The following is a 20,352-nucleotide window of genomic DNA, read 5'->3' as shown; positions in this document are numbered from 1 at the left end:
TATTTTATGCATTTAATAATATTTCACATATAATGTATATATGTATAGTATTTACTAGTATAATTTGTAGTGTGAGCCCTCCCCTCTTGGGGCCCGAGGCGGTTGCCCCTTTTGCCCGGTCTATGGGCCAGCCCCGCGAAAACCATAGAGAGTGGGATACAAAATGTGTCACGGGGTTGGCGCAACAAGACGTGGCGCTCCGGACCTAGATTCAACGAAAACTTGGCTAGACTATGTGCTTCAGTATTGATAGCACGACCTTCGAAAATAAAATTACAAAAAAACTGAGATGCTTTTACTTTGATCTCGCTAGCTATAACTCCATAGCTATCTGCAACTACTTGATTTGAAGCAATGACAAAGCTCTGTAAATGAAGATCCGCGGCTAGGGCGGATGCCTCCCGACATGCAATAGCCTCGATCCAGGGTCGCTGGATCATCAACACCATCAATAACCAAAGCACAACTTCCTGCCCTATCTCTACACATTGCCGCAATTGAACCACCGCTTCCTACCCTAGCACATGCGTCCACATAAATTTTGGCGTAACCCGTGGCGGGGGGGGCATAGGGCGACTAGGAACAACCGGCTGCACTCAAGACCGAGTGTTGGGCTTCTCATCTCTTTTAATACATCCAGGTTGTCGACAAAGCAATTGGCAATTGAGTGGACCATTTGATGGGTTTGAAAAATGCCTTTATGAATTGCCTTGCATCTAGAGGTCCATATCACCCAAAGAGTAACCGGTAAACGCACAAAATGATCATGCGACAACAAACCCCATAGAGAGACAAACATCCACTGCTTAGCATTGGGCTCCGTCATCACTGTGACCTGCTCAACAAGCTCCTCATCAGCAAGGTCCCAAGGTGCATCTCGAAGCGGTGCAACTAACCAGTGAGTACCTCCATGACTCCGGTGCTCCACACAAACCACATAAAATGTTTTCCGCGATGTGTCTACGGGCTATAACATCTTCAGTAGGCAATGAATGTTTTGAGAGCCTCCATAGGAACAAATGTCAAGTGCTCGTGTCAGCGAGCCATGCTGCATGGAGCCAAGGAGGCCAAGAAGAAAGAAGAGGCCCAACCATAAGTTTACCGTGCCGCAGTGGACATCCTATATGTCTGGGCCTATGATTATTTGTAGTTTTGCCTTATAAGAGAGTGTAGTAGATGCTCAAAAGGACACCATTTGGTTTCCGAGCAGTCATCCTCATGTTAGTGCTTTGTTTCCTCATGGCGGTGAATCTCGTGAGAGGTTCGAGACTACCTCCCGGCGACTATGTTTCATCGAGAAAAAGTGGCAAAGATGAGTGAGGAGGCTTCAGGGTCTGGCTTGGCGACGAGCAATGTTTAGACGATGATGCAGGAACTTGGACTCAAGGAAGAAGATCTCGTGGATGTGGTGGTGGAGGACGAACAACTGCCACCAGAAGCAACCCGCTGGATGGCGATAGCATGGGTGCACATGGAGAAACCTTACAACTAGTTCTTGAGAAACATGAGAGTTGCATGGGATCTTACAAAGGAGGTAAAAATTCGGCCTCTCAATACCAATATGTACACGTTACAATTATCATGCCTATGAGACTTGGAACGGGTTATGGAGGAAGGACCGTGAACGTTTTGTGGCAATGTTTGTCGTTCTTGCACCCTATGATGGTTTCATGAAGCCGTCATTAATCCCCCTAGACCCAGTTGAGATATGGATTCAAATTCATGATTTACCTGATGGTTACTATCCAATGTTCAAATCACTAGAGGGAACTGTGGGCGGATACATCTATTCTAAACAAAATTCTCAGGACTTTGAGGGCAATTTTTTCAGGGTGGGGATCAGGATTAAAGTGCATGGGCCTTTGAAGAATGTTGTCTCTAGCCAAGTAGAAGGAGAGGCAAAATTTTAGGGTGAAGTATGAGATGCTGCCAGATTTGTGTGCTGTGTGCGGAGACTTTGGTCATGTCTACAAGGAATGTGGAGATGGAGTTCATCCCCATGCTGCTCCAGTCTTTATGGGGATGAACTCCCCCTTTTCGGTTTATAGGGCTTATTTAAAAATTTGAGGTTTCTTGTTTTATAAGTCTTAATTTGATTGTTCTTTATCACATTTTCAGATTTCGAGATGCATTAAATCATTGCATGTAAAGATTAAGAGAAAATTGATCATGCATGTACTTTATGCATGCATGCATTGCACTTAATGCATTGGTAAACATAATTTTTAAGAAAAAAGAGCATTGATTGCTTTTGCAAACCACAAGAAATATTTCACCACTAACTATTTATCTTCGTTGGTGAGATTTTTAAATTGAGCTCTATAAACCGAAAAGGAGATAATATACTCTCACTACAGGCAGCCTTATGAAGTATTATTCTGCCTTCCCCCATTTTTTGTTGATAGCATTTTTTAGAAGTAAAGTACGCCGTAGGGTTTAGCGGGCATCTCCTCTAATGACTCTATTCTTCCTCCTCGATGTTGCCATGCTTCTTCTTCTGCAATGCCACTGAAAATGTTGTGCTCTTGTATCTAAACTCTGAAATGGAGTAGCATCAATCAGTGCCTCCATCAGCCGCCAACTGCTCTGCATCAGGCTCCCTGAAGCACCCGGAGTAGATGCCATACACCTTGTTCAAGTCAGCGGCGCTCGCCGTCCATACATGCCCCGGCGCCGCCCCAGGAAGGCCGCCGTCTGCCGCGATCATCTCCTCGCACCTCTCCTCGACCAGCGCCGCCTCCCGGAGTTTCCCCTCCCGCCACAGGCTCTTCACAAGCAGCGCCTTGGTGGGCGCGTCCGGCGCCACCCCGGCGCCGCGCATTTCGTCGAACAGCTTCACCGCGAGCGCCGCGCGCTCCCGCTTGCAGTAGGCCCTGATCAGCACGGCGTACATGTGCCCGTCGGGGCGCAGCTCGCACTGCCGCACCATCCCGAACAGCCTGTGCACGCCCTGGAGGTCGCCGGCGCCGGCCAGGTGCTCCATCAGCCCCGAGAATGTCTGCAGGTCCGGGAGCACGCCGCGCGTCGCCATCATCTCCTCCAGGAGCTCCGTGGCGTCGCGCCCCCGCCGGCACTTGGCCATCGTCCTCAGCAGCGACGAGCAGAGCAGCGCGAGGTTGGGCCGCGACACGGGGCCGCAGATGGAGTCGGCTTCCCGGAACACCCTCACCGCCGCGTCGGCATTCTTGGAGAGCCCGTAGAAGTCGACGATTAGTCGCACGGTGGCGAACGGGAGGAGGATGCCGTCGTCCCGCACCTTGGCCAGCAGGCGCTCCACCAGGTCGTCGCGGCCGGCGCGGGCGAGGATGGCGGCCATCCTCGCCACGGTGTCGCGGTCGTGCGCGAAGCCGCCGGGGCGGCACGCCACCCAGCAGAAGAACTCCCACGCCGTCCCCGGCTTCCTGAACGCGCGCAGGAGCTTGCACACGAGCCGCGGCGTCCAGACGATCCCGGCGGCCTCCAGCTCCACCACCTCCTTGGGGTCCCAGCCTTCCAGCGCCCTGGCGAGCTCCCGCGGATCCAGCCATGGCTTGAGCGGCGTCTCCTTAGCTCTGGGCGTGTCCTTGCCACCATCCTCTTCCTCCTCGCTGTCTCCCTCGCCGTCCGCGTCGTCCACGGCGTACGGAATCCTAGCATCCGGCGAAAGCTCCTCCACGAAGTCCTGGGTGCCCTCCGTGTGGCCGGCTTTCCTCATGGCGGCGATGGCGGCCCGCGTCTGCGGCCCGGGCATGACGCCGTCGACGGCCGCCATCTCGCGGACCAGCCACCGGAGCTGGTCGAACCTGCCGGCCTCCGCGAGCGCCTCGGCGAGCACGTTGTACTGCCGGGTGGTCCGGCGCGTGCGCAGCGACGGCAGGAGCCGGAACACCTCGAGCGCCTGGTCGACGAACCCCGCGGAGGCGAGGTGGGCGACGACGACGGTGTAGGTGCGCGCGTTGGGGAGCGCGCCCTCGCGGACCATGGCGCCGAACGCGTCCACGGCGGCGGCGTGGTCGCCCGCGCCGGCGTGGAGGCTGATGACGAGGGTGTGCGCCTCGGCGGGGCGGTGCGGGGCGGTCGGGATGGAGGCGAAGGCGGCGAGGGCGGCAGGGCGGTCCCCCGCGGCGGCGAGGAGGCGGAGGCGCGCGAGCGGGGGAGGGGGCAGGGGGAAGGAGGCGAGCAGGGAGCGGAGGTCGGGGAGCGACGCGGGGTTGGCGAGGCGGGAGGCGAGCGCGTGGAAGAGCGGGAGCGGGGCCGGCGAGGGGAGGGCGCGGAAGAAGGAGAGCGCCGCCGCCGGGGTGGGCGCGGCGCGGATGCCGTGGAGCGCGACCACGGGGTCGTCGGGTGGGGGCGGCGGCGGGGAGGAGGAAGGGGAGCGGAGGCGGAGGCGCAGCGAGTCGATGAGGCGCGCGCGGCGGAGGTAGGCGGCGACGCGGCTGCCGGGCGGGGGCATCGCGTGGCGGCGGCGGCGAGACGAGGGACGCCCGAGCTCGTCGTCCCCCCAGCTCAAGAGACAGGTTTTAGTAAAACTCAAATCATCTGCACCCAACAGTACAGCCACATCACAGGTTAACAGCATTCCATTTCTTCAGTGTTTCATACACTAGATGATTTAAAGCAGACACCATAATTTCTGATGACTTTTCTTCAATTCAGTTTAGTTCATCGTGACTACGTGATTCAATTCTACCATGTTTTCCCTGTACATGTGAATTCAAGAACAGTAGCACATTACACATCATTTAGCACAATACAATTTCAGTCTAAGATACTAGCAGGAGCAGCCAGTTTGAGCAGCAGATCAGTATTGGTTTTGCAAATTGCAACTATGGCCAAGGAGATGCATAGGTCAGCATGCCCAATTCAGTACACCAAATGGTTCCATGGACCAACATTAAAGCCTCATCCCCTGAAGCAGTCATCGCCGCCAATGATGAAGAAGCCAGAAAAGCGGGGAACATCGGACCAGTCCGGAACCGGTTACAACCTAGGGAGTGCCTAGAACTCATTTAGATGAGATATACTTTGGTCTCATTTACCTTAAAAACAATAACAGATACAATCCACATCAGTACACACGCATCTTATAGCATCACATTCAATGGCTATAAAAGATGAATAAGACCAAATTATATCTCATTTAAATGAGCTCTAGCAAAACTGTACAACCTATCTGTTTTTCCCCGGTCGAAGCAAAGCTGATCATACATCACATTTGCTGGAGAATCAGATGTGGAGGAAACTCCTTGAAGGTGTGCCGAGGAAACCTCATATGTCGTCTGAGACGATTGCTCTGTCAATCTCTGCAACATGCGCTCCCGGGCGCATCAGGGACAGTAAAGCCTGGGAGTAACCACCAGTCGGATAGAATGAGTTCACTTCAAGTTTCAGTCCCACAAATGGGATGAATGAGCAATAGTTCACTATATGGCTGTGCCAACGGAGGAGTTCATTGTAGACCATGGACATATAAACACGGGATCCATGCTACGACTGCCTACAAGAAAAAATAGAAAACGAGAACCATACTCCTCTGACTGCAGATTTGCGATCTCCATCGCTTCTATAGCAGCCAATGTTAAACTTGTCAGAGGCATGAACTTCTGGAGTCGCTAACCATCACACCCTTTCTTCAGACCACGACCTTATATGACTGAAACACACAAGCCCTGTAATTTTCAAACAAAAGCAGTAAGCAGAGAAATAATGGTCCAAGAATCATTTGTGCAATTGTTCAACTACAGCAGAGGCAGACTGAAGAAAACATGATGAAATAGAAGGAACTATGTTACGACTGTCCAACAAGAGTGGCAAAACTGTTTCTGAACCACTCACCAAGTAGGTTTCATCTTGGAGCTGGTCCGCCCCTCCTCCTCTTGCTTGGTGACCTTGAATGGACCCTGCTGTCCACTTGTGTATGATCAACCTGGAATCGAGTCCGCTTCTCACAAACAGGGCCCGACTCATTCTCCTGATCAGGCACCATGGAGTTATTTAACTCATCCTCTGTGTCCCTCTGGCCCTCAGACCCCTGTTCAGCTGCAATAGTTGTTGAATCTGGAACCGCCGCAGCAATGTCGCAAAGTGATGACCCGCCAAGTTCCCCAACAAGTTCTACACACGTTCTAGTGACTCGCTCAATGAAAGCGCTACATTCGCCTCTGGAGCACCCCTTTTGTGAAGCTGCCTCCTTCGCCAGAATAGTGAGTTTGTCAGTCTGGAATGAAACATGGAGGTGTCAGAAATATTCATGTGTATGCAGAAGAAGATGATCTGAATCTCTGCGCTTGATAATAGTGTGTGTCGTCATGAGAAAATTAAATACATCTTACAAGGAGAATATCTTACCACTGAGTGGATCAGATGAGCTCTGGGGGTGTACCGAAGCTTTGAAGCACGCAAAGAATCTTCATCATCAGCTGTTGCAGTTCGCACGGATGCCCCATCCTGGTGGCCATTACTTATTCTCGGTGTGCAGAGGCGGATACGTGTCGACCGTCTGTACCACCGCAAATAATCCATGTAGTTGGCATGATCGTATGGTTGTTCTTCCATGATAACATGCTGCTCCTTTACTTCCCACATATCCACAAAAGACTTATGCTTATCTGCCCAATCACTACGGACCTTTCCACGACAACACCTGCAAAATCATCAGAAAACCTTATGGGTGGCTACTGGTACATAATTTCCAACTTCCTCGAATCGAAAACAATCATGCACAGTCAACAGACATATCTTTGGACATACCAATGGAGTTCCACGCTGGTGTCCCGAAATGGTGGCGGGCATTCCTGATGGAGACCAAATTGACGCATCACTCTCTCCGGTGTGTAAACTTCCACCATGAAGAAAAAAACTAGAGGTGCTTGAGTTAGCCACAAATGAGAATCCTGGGTACATATAGGTGCAAGATGTAGTGTCTTCACGCGGTCCTCCCTATATGGGCTCCAAACAACCTGGTCATCTGTTAATAGGTCGAACTCATTTGTAAAGTGCTCATAGCAACGTGCTGGAGCTGACCGATACGTGCACGCCCCCACAACCCATCTGAGACCAACCGTGGGTCTATCCCTGTCATCCTCTAGCTCATCGACGTTTGGGAATTTCGGCTTTAGCATATCTGGCCTGCCGATTGGGAAGCGCTCCCATGACCAGAACTGAAGGAGCAGAAGGCAACCAGTCAGATTACTTTGATCTGATTGCCTCCTGCAAGCATCACACATTGCCCTGTAGAGATATGCCAGAGTGGCAGAACCCCAACTGTATGAACCAATGTTCTCAAGATCAGCTATCAGCGGAAAGGGATAGACAGTGTACCTATCACCAGAGGCATCAGGAAACAATAGACCACCAACCAGGCTAAGGATGTATGCCCTTGCATGCTGCTTTATGGTCTCCTCGTCGGCATCTTCAGGGCACTTATTAAACTCAGCTCTGACCCATGCAACCCTCAACCCAGGACGGGACTTATCTGAAGGAGGTGCCTTCCCAAGGTAACGCTGGTACAATTCAATGTAGGACTCTGTTTTGTTTACAATGACAGCATGGCCAGAGATAGGTAGCCCAAGAATCATCGCAACATCCTGTAGTGTGATTGTAATCTCACCACAAGGCATGTGAAAAGTGTGTGTCTCAGGTCTCCACCGATCAACTAGTGCAGAGACGAGTGCACGATCAATGGAGGGCAGTCCAGCCCTGCAAATATTCGCCAACCCCATCAACCCAGCTGGCCTAAGGTAACGTTCGTACCGCTTGTCAAACCGAAGAGGCTCACGGTTACGAGGATTGAGCTCACTTAGATGCTGTGCCAAATCAAGGAAACAGAAATCAGTGGACTATCACTATAACACATTTATTTGCATATAAATGATACAGGTTGTCATTGATCTACCTGGCCTGATGCTAAAGCACGGCCACGATGAACCTCGTCATACAGCCCAATTAAAAGAGAGCTAGTTGTATCAACTGTCCCTGAAGCTCCACACTGGTTCTGACCAGACTGAACCTCTTCACCTGCAAACCGCCCACGAATGCCAGCACGGGCCCTGGTGCTCCTTATTCTTCGTAGTCGAGCATGTTGAGAATGAACGGTTGGTGCATTGACGGTCACCATCGAAGGAGCAAAAAGAGAAGCACCCTGTTCTGGATCTCGCGGTGGGGTATTCTGATGCTGCGCATCCAGTGGTTCACTGTCCAGCAATGCAGGCTCCGGGGAAACCGGCTCTGGAGATAGATGCTTCTCTGCCTGAACATAAACCTCCAGGCAATTCCAGTCGGTGCCATTGAAAACTGCTTTGACATAGTTACTCCAGGACATATCGTCGTCGATAGGCACCATGATGAAGTGCCGATGAGCACCGCCGCCAACATTCGTCCTCCCCTGTGCGCGGACATTGTGTGTCGCCGGTTCCAGCCCAAGCTTCTTGTACACGGCGTCAATCAGCTCACTGTATGTGGGTGCTGCCTTGAACCATATACCCTGCTCGGAGAGGTCCCCGAATTCCACCCCATTTGGACCCTTCACCAGCTCCCCACCGCTGTAAATTCGCACAAATTTGTCCATTGTCCCTGCCAAACATGAATGCATCCAATTCAAAGAGTGCCCAAATTTGCAATACAAATATCTAAACCAAAAGTGTGATTCATGAGCATGTCAGTACTCATTCCGGCAAATCATGGAGCACCAAATTGGACAACACCAAAAGGAACTTCGTTCCCCCAATCGAGGCGCCAAGCTCGCTAGAGGAGTCACCATTGCCTAGAACCACTCCAAGGGCGAGAAAGGAAAGAACTAGGATTCGTATTTTAGAATCCAAAGAACTAGGATTCTTGGTCCCAATCACCATAGGCGCCGTTCGTCTCAAGTTCCCCGCTGCTGCAAACCCTAGCTAACCTTTCCCCCAACTTCACTCCCACTGCTAAGCTAAACCAAGGGTGCCCAACGCAACAGCCTAGCTTTGTCCTCGCCGCTCACAGAGGCCGCACCAGCATCCAAAGTGAAATCGGAAGAACTCGTAATTGAAAATCGCCCCCCAAATCTCCGGCGAGTACAGCTCGCGCGAGAGGGCTATGGTGGCTCCGGGGCGAGCGACGGACGAGCGCACCTGTCCGGGAGGGAGGGGCAGAGCTTACCGGAAAGGCGCGGAAGGGTTCCGCGGCGGCGCCGACGTCGCCAGGGACGGTGGCGGCGAGTAGGTGGGAGCTCGCGTCAAGCGTTTGTCGCTGCTGCGGTTTTGGTCTCCGACGCTGGAGTGTTCAGCGTCTACTAAGGAAATGACTAAATGACACATGACTCTCCCGTACATACAAAAAAAATCGAGAACATTCAGAAGTTGTGTCTAGATGAATAAATAAATAGAAATAATAGAGTTAGGGCATCTCCTACGCAATCCCTCAAAATCGACAGCGCAGATGTCCGCGATTGTGTTCACAAACACGAATACGAAAGCTGGTCATCCAACTTTATACCTTAGATGTTCATCTTATCAACTTTAAAATAGCATGTGAGCTGCAATCCTCCAGTCAAATAACCGATCAATTGTGTGTGGTGGCATTTAATTGGTGAAGCGGACATCCAGACTACCGCAAACATTTCCTAACTTTACTTCCGATTTGTGGACGTGTCCACGGACAAATACAACTCCGTGTTGGATACAAACTATGTCCAGACAGTCATATCCGGGCGTATGTAGGTGTGTGAAGATGCCCTTATAAATTAAGCTTATAAACTTGTAAGACATAGTCGGGACAACCAAACACTCAAGACAAGACCACAACCGACTCGGATGCAGCTATGTCAATACAAGTCATTGCTCTAAATCCTCCATAACACTAAGCTCCCTAGTTTTTAAGGCCTCGCAATCAATTGAGGTCTCCGATTGCAATTGGGTCATCTGATTTTGACCGAATCAATAAAAGCTCTCTTATTTAATTATTTTATACTATACACTATGTTTCTTATTTTTTTAAGGTTTCACTATTAATTAAGGTCTTTAATTTAGAACTAGGTCATCCAATTTTGATCGGGTCAACAATTTCTCAAGGAGCTCTCCTATTTAATTATTTTAATTCGCTATGTTCCCTAATTTTAAAGCTCTTTCGTACGTTTGAGGTATTTAATTTTGGATTTGGTGTATGATTTTGATCGGGGCAACGATTTTACAAATCAATCAGCAGCAACCGTCCTATAAAAACATATGAACTCCGTGCATCCTTCTACCACCTAGAAAAAAGAAGGGCCACAATGTGATACTATAGCACCAATATAGTACATGCAGCCACATACACAAAAAATTCGCATATGAAGATGAGTTGATTTGTGGATGACATATAGTCACATCGAAAGGGCCACCAAATGAGTGCATTATAAATAAACATAAAACACATTGCATCAACTCCCCCATACGCCAAACTAAATATTCCATCAGTTTCAATATATAAGGGGTATTAGTTTTTTGAAATGTCAAATTTCTTTAACTTTGACCAAGTTTAGAGCCAAAAATATCGACATCCACGATATTAAACAAAAAAAGGAAATTTATTTCATGAAGAATCTAATGACACCAATTTGATATTATATATGTTCATATATTTCTCTATAAATTTGATCAAACTTAAAAGGTTTGAGTTTTCAAAAAAAGTAATATATCATATTTTTTGAAACAGAGTGAGTAATTTTTTTAAGAATCCTAACAATAACAACGGCGCAGCAAAGCGCGCCCAACCCTTCTAGTTTTATTAGATGCCTGAAGAAGATATATGAACCAAAAACATCGGTGAAGGCCACAAGGGGGGTTTGTCACTGCCAGGCCTAATTTGGTTGCAAGGCGGGAAGTATCCAAGGGCTCTAATCCCCTTTGGGGGTATTTCCATGGCCACAAGGATCCTCTCCCACCATGGGGAGATCACCATGCCAATTTGGATGACAGGGGAGAGGAGACGATATCACGTCCAGAAAAATGATAGGGCAGTGTGAAAATTCTTAGAAAAAATATAATATTCAAAAATAATGAAAATTGACTCTAGTTTCTTTTCAGAAACATCATATCAATTCAGAAGTAATTAAAAATTTGTATATTTCCTTCAAAAATCTAGGAAATTCAGGAAGGTACAAGATACTCAGGAAGGTAGAGAATAACTCTGGAATTTTAAGGGAAAAACAGGAAATACACACAAATCAGCAAAGAAAAACACTTCAACCCAATCACAGACATTAACCATGAGTTACACATGTCAATTCGCACAAATAATATAACACTACTGAGGTGTGCTAATCATAGTTTTAACATCGAAAATGCAAACTACGGCTAGAAATCCAGCAAGAATAGCATTTTGTTCCATCAAGCTCATGTGTGACTGATCCATAGCAAAATGTCTTCTTCTTGAAATAGTTACTCTACTAAAACTTCCACCATCAACTTCTTTGAACATTTTTATCGGCTAACTTTAGCAAACCTGCAAAGCAAAAAACAACATTATTGTTACTACACAATATCAGATTTTTCATTTATATGCATTTTTTTGCAAAGAAACAGATGCAAAGATCATAAAATGCTATTTTCACTGAGAATAATCTGTAGGAAAACTTAAAAACCTTAACAATATATGGATTCGTGTTTTATGTGCTCGTATGGTCGTTAGTATGTGTTCTCTGTGGATACATATGTAATGGAATGACATCTGAAAAATTGTCATAGTTTTTGCCAGAATTTTAGTTTGCCTTGTGATTTTTTTTTTCTGCTGAGATGCCACCTTTTGACGGGCCATGTTGAATTTCAATGTTTGGTTCGGGCCCATTCTTGAGTTGTAAATAAGCTCTCTATCATTTCATTACGGGTATCAATCCAGCGGGCGGTCGAACAGGGATGATATGAATTACCGAAGAAATAGAATTATAGAAATGTAGTATGCAATATCAAAATGTATCCCCTTATGTAAAATGAATTAACTTTTTCATACCATAAAGCTTTCCTTCATGAAACTCTCCATTGTCCGTACCAGCTTGATATTTATATACATACACTATAATATAGAAAAACATCAAACAAGCAAATAACAACCGAGCAATTAGTTAAAAAAATTAGCAGTTAAAATTTTAACATCATCGCATACAGGATTTCCTACAAAATCTCTCAGAAGGCGTGGCTAGTACCTTATTTGTAAAGTTAGTCCAACCGGATGCCGTTGGTGTCACTGGGAGGCACGTCATCCTCTGCAAGCTTGTCGATGAGCATCTCCATCGTCTCAATGTACCTAGGCATGTAATGGTCCCTTATCATCGATCTGTCGAGTCGGATCTTGTTGTACATGTCGCGAGGGGTCTCGTAGAGGGCAACACCCTCACTCTGGCTGCCTTGCTCTTCTGATTTTGGCAATGCAACCATGTGCATGATTCTTCCTGGGGGGTACAACTGGCAATGCCGAGGTGCTTGAGAGGCACTCGACGGTGATCGCAGGGCTTCCAGGAGCTGCTCCATGTGTTCTCCATCTGTTCCTTTCCCAGCTTCATCAAAAGCTTGACTCTTTGTAGCAACATATGGCCAGCAGGATAGGGCAGAATGTTTCTTCACTACTTCATGCACGCCCTCTGAATGCTTCATCTCACCCTGGATTTGTAAGCCAAATTAACTCGGCACATGATAAAATACAAAATGAACCTCTGATGTTGCATCACCAGTTCTTTTTATGTCTGAAAAAGAAATCTAGTACCTCAGCAGTCCAAGATTGCAGCATATCGACATTTGCAACCTTAGAACTTGGACTGGATACAAAAGGAATGTAGGATCGCATGAGGTCTACAGAGTGGTTTATAAAACTCAGGAATCTTTTCTGCTGAATATGCTCCTGGAGACCAGGTGCCCAGGATGATGCCATAACCTGCAGAGATTCCGTAACGAATGCAAACGTATGATCTATGATGCTTCTGCGCTAATAAATTGTGTTTACAGCACACACATTTTTTGCTTTTATTTTAACCACCTACTGTTGTTCACCACAAAATGAAAAAAAAACAACTAGAAGAGAGACAACCAACTCATTGCATTTTAGCTATGGAAGGACGAAGGAACACACAAATTTAGAGATTTCATTCGTATTCGCATCACTATATGAAAATATGTGGCCATATGGGGTACCTTTGTACGAAGTTCAGCGGCTGAGACCTTGCCAAAAGATGGGACCAGATCATTTCTATTGACAACAGTGGTGACGAAGTCTTTGCTGGATTCAGCCAAGTCCCAGCTCATGCAAGCAGCTGGACAGTAGCAGTTCGAAATGTTATGTTAAACTACATCTGTAACGAAATATTGATAAGCTTTTTTTGGAACCAAAAAGAAGGGACTATGACATCGCTGCAGATATTAGCTGCTTCGTTTCAGGCTAGTGATTCTTTAGCACATCAACTGAGTATCAGGTCTGTTGCTTCGGGTGACAATGTCAATGCCGGTGTTCAGCATACTTAAGCTTTTAGTATTCATTTTGTATTTGTGCGAGTAATGATTCCACGCAGACCTTTCTTAAAATGAACGGTTGTTTCTTAACAGTGCAAGTGGTGCATCATTGTTACGTACACCCTCTCTATTCCTAAATGTAAGATGTTTTTGCAGTTAAAAGTGTCTTACATTTAGGAACAGGTAGTACTCCATCCGTCCCAAAATAAGTGTAGCTGATTTAGTACAAACTTGTATTAAATCAATGACACTTATTTTGGGATGGAGGGAATATTAGATTGACATGCAGTGTTTTTTCTCTATATCCATTTGTTTAAAGGTCGATTTTCAATCTGGAATTGACTACAGTACAATACCTGGTCCAAAGGCAATACATGAAGCTGATGATAACTTCTTGTTCTCACGTAGTATGTATGTTAAAATAGCTGCAATAGCAGCACCCATTGAATGTCCAATGATCTAAAATGAAAGAACGATGATATTATTTTAGTTAGCAAAAATCTTGATGCAGCTTATGTCATCTGCCTTACCTTACAGTGCCAAATCTGTTCCACTTTACTGTGAAAGTTGACTCATACTACCAAGAGAAATACTCCGTCCGATCCAAATTACTTGTCGCTCAAATGGATGTGTATCAAAAATAACATTCAGACTAGGCTAACTCAGTAAGGTCTTCTACAGCTCTAGTTTTGTAAAGCATTTGAATGGAAATCACATTTTCGGAGGTTCAGGAAATATATATTTTTGAGCCAAAAATATTTAGTTACTTACCTTAATTTTGTAGTCTGGAAATCGCTCGACTGCTCTGCTGAGGCAGGGAATGGCCTGATCCGCAACCCAGCGAGCTGCTGCAACCATTCCACAATGTGCATGCCCAACAACTATACAGGATCCACGGCCTTCTTGTGACACAGCATGATGAAACGGAACCTCTGCAGCAGTTGCCGCCGTCAGGCGATCCTTAACACTGATAGCTCCCCGGATAAAAAGGAGGAAGCATCTGGTACTTTCGTCACGAACAACCGTGAACGCGGGCTTCATAAGCTGCATAGCCGCACAAGATTTACTCTATAAGACATTTCCAGTTCACAATCTGTGCTAAGATGATCAGAAATTTGGCTCAGTGTGATACATACATACCTTTGCCTTGGACTTCCTTATGAGAATATCATTCTGCTCATATCCACCAAACTCTAGGAACACTTCATAATGCTCCTTTGAGAAGAACATGCAGAGTCTCAGGTACCTGAGAAGTACAATCAGCTCCTGCCTTACTGCATGACCTTCCAAGGGCACACAATTGCCACTTCTATACTCATGCTGCAGATTTCCCTGGAGAAATGAATAGTTAATCAGAGAAAAAGCAATACATTTTCTTCAACCAAATCATGTCAATGAAATTGGTTTGGTAAAGGTCATGGGTTCATCATAAGTAACAAACCAATCAGAACCATGCTGCTGAGCTGAATGCCTCGACTTCCTATCCCCTGACGACTGGTGGTTGTGGCCAGACGGCGTCTGAGGGAAAGAAACCTCGCCGTGGAAGGCTCGAGGGCGTGAAGATCTGCAGATCTAGTATCTACATCCACACTCTCTTGGGCCTACAAGAATCCTATTTTGGAATATGCGTGGTTTCGGTGCTAGGGGGCGATGCAACCACCTGCATGCCTACATTAGAAATGAGAACATTGACATTCTATATCGAAAAAGGCTCGTGTCGCGCTTTATATACAAAGCAACAACCAAACAGGCAACTCCACACCACCACACACACTCAAGGCAAGATATACACAAGGGTAATTAGGAGCAACAACATGACCCCCTACTACCCCAAGCAATATAATCTACATGTAGGTAGATAGGGCACTGCTTGAGAACTCTGGGGTCCTCCATGGTGAACAAGCCACCGCGAAGATACAAAGTTGTGCATGACGAGCTGAGTGCTCTAAGACGGCGCCTTCAGGAAGGATACGACACCGGAGTGCTGCCACTGCCTGATCCAGGGATCAAGGTTTCCCCGGGAGCAACAAAGGGGGTGAAGAGGAACCACGACGACGCCTTCAAGAAGGATACGACACCCACAAGCGCCGCCTCCGTCGACCTAACAAGGCTAAAGAAGGTTTTCACCCCGGCAAGCCCCCTTCATCACCAAGACAGAGTACACCAAGCCACGCTCGCTGCACCACCGCCACTGGCCGTCGCACACATGACACCACGCCTCCCACACAACCATGACAGCCAGCCAATACCCGAGCCATGAGCTCCGCCCACGAGCACCATGACTCCAATCACCAACGCACTGCCCTGGCATCCATGACCCCTACACCACCTCACCGTAGACTTGACGCCACGATGACCAAAGAGACGAGCGGAAAGGCCCCTCCTTCCCCATCCGTGGACAGCCCCAGCTCCAAGACCCTCTTGGGCCGGCCAGATCTAGCCCCCACCGCTCCACCCCGCCCTGCCCGGGCAAAGGGCGAGCTCCCTAGTGGGTTATCCCAAACAAACAATCCCAAACAAGTCTTATTTGATAAGGTCAAAAAGCTTCGAAGTGTGGCTGATTCCTCTGGGTTAGATGCCACCAGCACTAGTAGAAAAGGCCCATTAGTCGGGATTAAAGGGTCGGTACTAAAGCCCCCCCCCCCTAGTCCTGGTTCTGTTACGAACCGGGACTAAAGGCCCTCCACGTGGCCGCTGTCTGGAGCTCCACCTTTAGTCCCGGACCAACCGAGACTAAAGAAAATTTTACGAAATTTTTATTTTTTTGATATTTTTTCGATTTTCAAATTTCTAAATTATTTTACAATTTAATCTCTAATCACCCCTCATCACTGCTCAATTTAACCTCTAATCTCTAATCACCCCTCATCATTCCAAATCATCTAACTTCTCGGTCGGTCACCCATCCTCTCCGGGTTCTATTCCCCCTCGTTTCCAAGTCTGCACTTGTTGTTTTCCTGACAATAGTAAGATGTCAATCCTATTAACCCTCGGGAGTTTAGCTTGAGCATTAAGTCACACGTTTCACTGTTTGAGTTTGAAATTATTATTCTAAAAAACAATAATTATTTAGTAACACTAATATTTCTTGAGTAAGTAGTTTGATCATTGTTTGACGACCACAGTTTGACTAGATTTGACCAAAATTCAAAAAAATAAAATAATTATTTAGTAACACTAATACTTCTTGAATAAGTAGTTTGACCATAGTTTGACCTGATTTAACCAAAATTCAAAAAAACTGAAATTTGAGCATATCTTTTTTTCTTTTAAGAATTTGAGGATTCTAAAAATTTGCAAACAGGTCATAGGCCATCAAAATCGGATGCGTATTTTCGTGCTGAACATTTTGATATATTATACGTTCTTTTCCGACATCGTATGCAAAAGTTATAGCCGTTTTACTTTTTCGTAACACTTTTTCACAAAACATGTCCAAATTTAAGTTTTTTAATTTTCCTAACTAATAGATGTAGTAATATAACTACATCTCAAAGGATTTTATTTTTTGAAGTTTTTATCATTTTCTTTTGTTTTTTTCAAAACTGAAATGGCGATACACCGCGCAGGGGGGGTAGAGTTTGAGAAATGGGCCCTTTAGTCCCGGTTTGAGACACGAACCGAGGCTAAAGGGCCCATTTGAACCGGGATTAATGCCTCTCGAACCGGGATTAATGCCTCTCGAACCGGGACTAATGCTCACATTAATCCCGGTTCGTAATACAACCGGGACTAATGTGTATATTGCGTTGTGACCAAAACCCTGTTTTCTACTAGTGCAGATGGCAACAATGATATGATCTGGAAGCGGACTTGGTGTCCATTCATCATCAAAAGGAGAACTACTGGAAACAAAGGGGCCGCCTCAATTGGATCTTCAAGGGCGACACTAACACGGCTTACTTCCATGGACTTTCCAACGGTTGCAGATGTCGCTGCTACATTGATCTGCTGATCATTAATGATGTCATGGTCACCGACCCCCATGCAGTTACTGCTCACATCTACAATTTTTACTCCTCTTTGCTTAGCTTTCAGCATCCTTCCAACTTCCTGTCTGACCCTCAAGCTTGGGGTCCTGATCGTTGTACTTTTTACGTTGATAACGATGTCTTGATGATTCCTCTCTCTTGTGGATAAGGCTATTTCTTCCTCCAATTCCTCTTGGGCTCCTGCCCTGACGCTTCTTGATTCCGTTCTTTAAGAAGTTTTAGGGTTGCTTAAGACCCTCCTATATAAAATTGTGGAGGGTTTCTGTTTGGGAACGGTGGATATTAAAGGCCTCAATTATGCGATACTTATGCTCATTTCAAAAGTTAAGGGTGTTGATAACATCCACCTTTTCAGACCCATCATTCTCATTAACAACATTACCAAATTCTCTCCCAAGGCGTTTGCTACTAGATTATCTCTGCTTGCTCATAAGCTCATTAGCCAAACTCACTGTGCATTCATTAAGGGGAGAGCTATTCTTGACAGTATCATTTGAACTACATGGAAACTGATCCATGGCATCCACACCCGGGGCACGAGGTGGTCATCCTCAAGCTTGATTTTGAAAAAGCCTATGATTGCGTTCATTGGTCTTTCCTTCGTGATATTCTCTTCACTAGAGGGTTTCAATCCTGGCTATGCTCACCACGTAATGCAACTAATTTGTAATGCATATTGCCATCTTCATCAACGGGGCTATGGACCCCTATTTCAAGAATGGTCGTGGCTTGAGACAAGGTGATCCCATAACATAAGTAGATCTGTTCAGTTCCCAAGTACTCCGAAATGGACACGATTTTTTTCAGGGGTTCTTTCACGAGTTAAGTAAATAAAAGGAGTAAAGTAAGGTTATGTCCTTGGTCACCATGTACCTAGTTCGTAACAAACAAAAGCATGATCTAAGCAAAACTCAAGCGACGCATGTCTTTCCTCACTTCATGACGAGCAAGCAGAAACGGCGACTATTCCAGCAGATGGAAGGAAACATTTGATTTCGGGCCGGGGTGTGGTGATCGCTCACCTGGAGGCGCATGTAGTGGCTGATCCCGAAGGCGATGTCCCCGAACGGCCACTTCCCCAGCGTCTCGCCGTACGCGAACCTACCGTCCTCGCCGCCACGGCCGCGGCCTCCCTCCAGCTCGCCGGCGCGCTCTCCGGCCACCTCGCCTCGCTTTCCCCGTCAACGCCGCTCCGCCCGTGCCGCCTCCTTGGCGCCTCCTCCGCGCCGTCGGGGGACAGCCGTCCGGATAGCACGACGTAGACCAGCGCCGCCGTCCCCGCCGCCGACGATGCCATTGCCACCCCCTTGGCCCCCATTCTGGGCGTGCGGCGGCGGGAGGAATTAAGCAACGTTCATCAAAATACCATTTCCCTCTTCATGTGTATGGGCAGGCTGGGAAATCCGAACACCATGGCAGGAGCATATCCGGGGTGCTGATGCTGATGCTGTGAAGAACAGTTTTTGGATATTCTGCGTGTCGGGCTCCGTTACCAGTTCGGTCACGTTGCTATTGGGACTTGGGAACCAGAATTGAGACCCAAGTGCCAAGGGCACATACAACCAGTAGCCAATCTCGCGTGACAATGGTGAGCAGGCTTAAAACATCAAATTTCTAAGCCCAATTGCAAGTGCATTGGATGTCGCTTGTAAAGCACCTCGGTATAATTGTCAAGGGAAAAAAGTCTAAAACAAACCTTGAACTTGTAGACGAAGGCTAAGTCAAACCTTCCACTTGTAATCCCTGAAATCACTTCATCGAACTCTTCAATCTCGGTCTATTTTAAACCTTGAGCGCTTTGCCAAACAGGCCTAGGATTTGGTTGCCACCGCACGCGACTGGGCCGGCCACAATGCATGAAGCATGGACCTGGCAGGGATTTCGCTGCGACTGGACGCGTACAGTGAGTTGAACTTGCGACCTGGCGGTGCAAAACTCGTGTTGCTTGCCACTTCCCCTGAAAGCTACTTATGATGATAGAGAAGAGCGACTGTACTTAACATATCGGAACGTCGAGATTTGGAAGCATCTTGGAAATTTTACGAAACATTTTCTTGAAAATTGTCAACAATTTTTTGAAATCCGAATGTTTTCGGGATTATGACCCTTTTTTCAAAACACAAAAAAATTTGAAAACATGAACCCTTTTTAAATCAACGAAAAATTTGAAAGTGCAAGAAAAATTTGAAAAACTGAATTTTTTTAAGCCTGAACAAAATTTTAAAAGTGCGGACAAGTTTGAAACATGAACAAATATTTGAAAATCTGTTCCCATTTTTAACAAAATAGAAAGTTCTCGCACTTTATTTTTTTGAGGTTTCAAAATCTGTTCCCATTTTTATATAAAAATGTGTACGTTTCAAAACAATTCTTGTTTGAAAAAAATCATACTTTAATATTTTCCCAGGTTTCAAAAATTCTTGGAGCTTTCAAAAATATGTTGGTTTTTTTTAAAAAGTGTTCACACTTTAGAAATGTTCAGGTTTCAAAATAGTTCTGGTTTTCAAAATTTCTTTGTCTTTTCCAAAAAAAATGTTCATTCCGTTTTCTTTGAAAATTTTCAAGAAAAAGTCTCGAAAGAAAATTAAAAAATATTTTCACTCGATGTCGATGTTGTGGTATGAGATTAAATAATTCCATGCTTCTCATTTGTCACTAAATGGCATTGGTTAGGTTGGCTAGCGGGATAAAAAAATTTAAATCGCCTTTTACGAAAAGGAAAATCACGAGAGCAACTAGTTAACGAGCGCTTCTTCGGGAGCCTCACAACGATCAGCGCCACTTGGCGCGCTCTCAGCCGCCCGTCACGTGTCGCGCTCTGGGCGTTTCCTCCGAACTTTTTTTTCATGCACGCGTTTTTTTGGCTTTTTAAGGGTTTTTCCTGTTTTTTTCGACGTTTCGATTTTTCACCGGTCTTTCTTAACTTTTGG

The 20,352-nt window shown here is 46.5% G+C and overlaps 3 protein-coding genes and 1 pseudogene across 4 annotated transcripts; all 4 read right to left on the bottom strand.

Moving 5' to 3' along the window:
* Positions 1-2,249: 2,249 nt before the first annotated feature.
* LOC125542824 (pentatricopeptide repeat-containing protein At5g66631) lies at positions 2,250-4,636 on the bottom strand. Its single transcript, XM_048706032.1, has one exon. The coding sequence runs from the start codon at positions 4,556-4,558 to the stop codon at positions 2,555-2,557; it is 2,004 nt and encodes a 667-aa protein (XP_048561989.1). The 5' UTR covers positions 4,559-4,636; the 3' UTR covers positions 2,250-2,554.
* A 131-nt stretch (positions 4,637-4,767) lies between these two features.
* On the bottom strand, positions 4,768-9,267 carry LOC125542823 (serine/threonine-protein phosphatase 7 long form homolog). Of its 2 annotated transcripts, none has more exons than XM_048706031.1 (6): positions 9,115-9,267; positions 7,874-8,550; positions 6,730-7,784; positions 6,328-6,622; positions 5,815-6,196; positions 4,768-5,648 (listed from the first exon to the last, which is right to left on the bottom strand). In XM_048706031.1, exons 2-5 carry the CDS (start codon positions 8,543-8,545, stop codon positions 5,825-5,827), a joined length of 2,394 nt encoding a protein of 797 aa, XP_048561988.1. In that variant the 5' UTR covers positions 8,546-8,550; positions 9,115-9,267; the 3' UTR covers positions 4,768-5,648; positions 5,815-5,824. The 2 variants fall into 2 exon arrangements, with proteins under 2 accessions (XP_048561988.1, XP_048561987.1); XM_048706030.1 differs by lacking the exon at positions 9,115-9,267 and adding an exon at positions 8,643-9,097.
* A 2,574-nt stretch (positions 9,268-11,841) lies between these two features.
* LOC125547937 lies at positions 11,842-13,629 on the bottom strand. Its single transcript, XM_048711667.1, has one exon. The coding sequence runs from the start codon at positions 12,579-12,581 to the stop codon at positions 12,147-12,149; it is 435 nt and encodes a 144-aa protein (XP_048567624.1). The 5' UTR covers positions 12,582-13,629; the 3' UTR covers positions 11,842-12,146.
* A 4-nt stretch (positions 13,630-13,633) lies between these two features.
* On the bottom strand, positions 13,634-18,783 carry LOC125547936 (annotated as a pseudogene).
* Positions 18,784-20,352: the final 1,569 nt, after the last annotated feature.

Source organism: Triticum urartu, chromosome 3 (genome assembly GCF_003073215.2).
Source record: "Triticum urartu cultivar G1812 chromosome 3, Tu2.1, whole genome shotgun sequence".
Taxonomy (NCBI): domain Eukaryota; kingdom Viridiplantae; phylum Streptophyta; class Magnoliopsida; order Poales; family Poaceae; genus Triticum; species Triticum urartu.
This window is presented reverse-complemented; position numbering and strand designations above follow the sequence as displayed.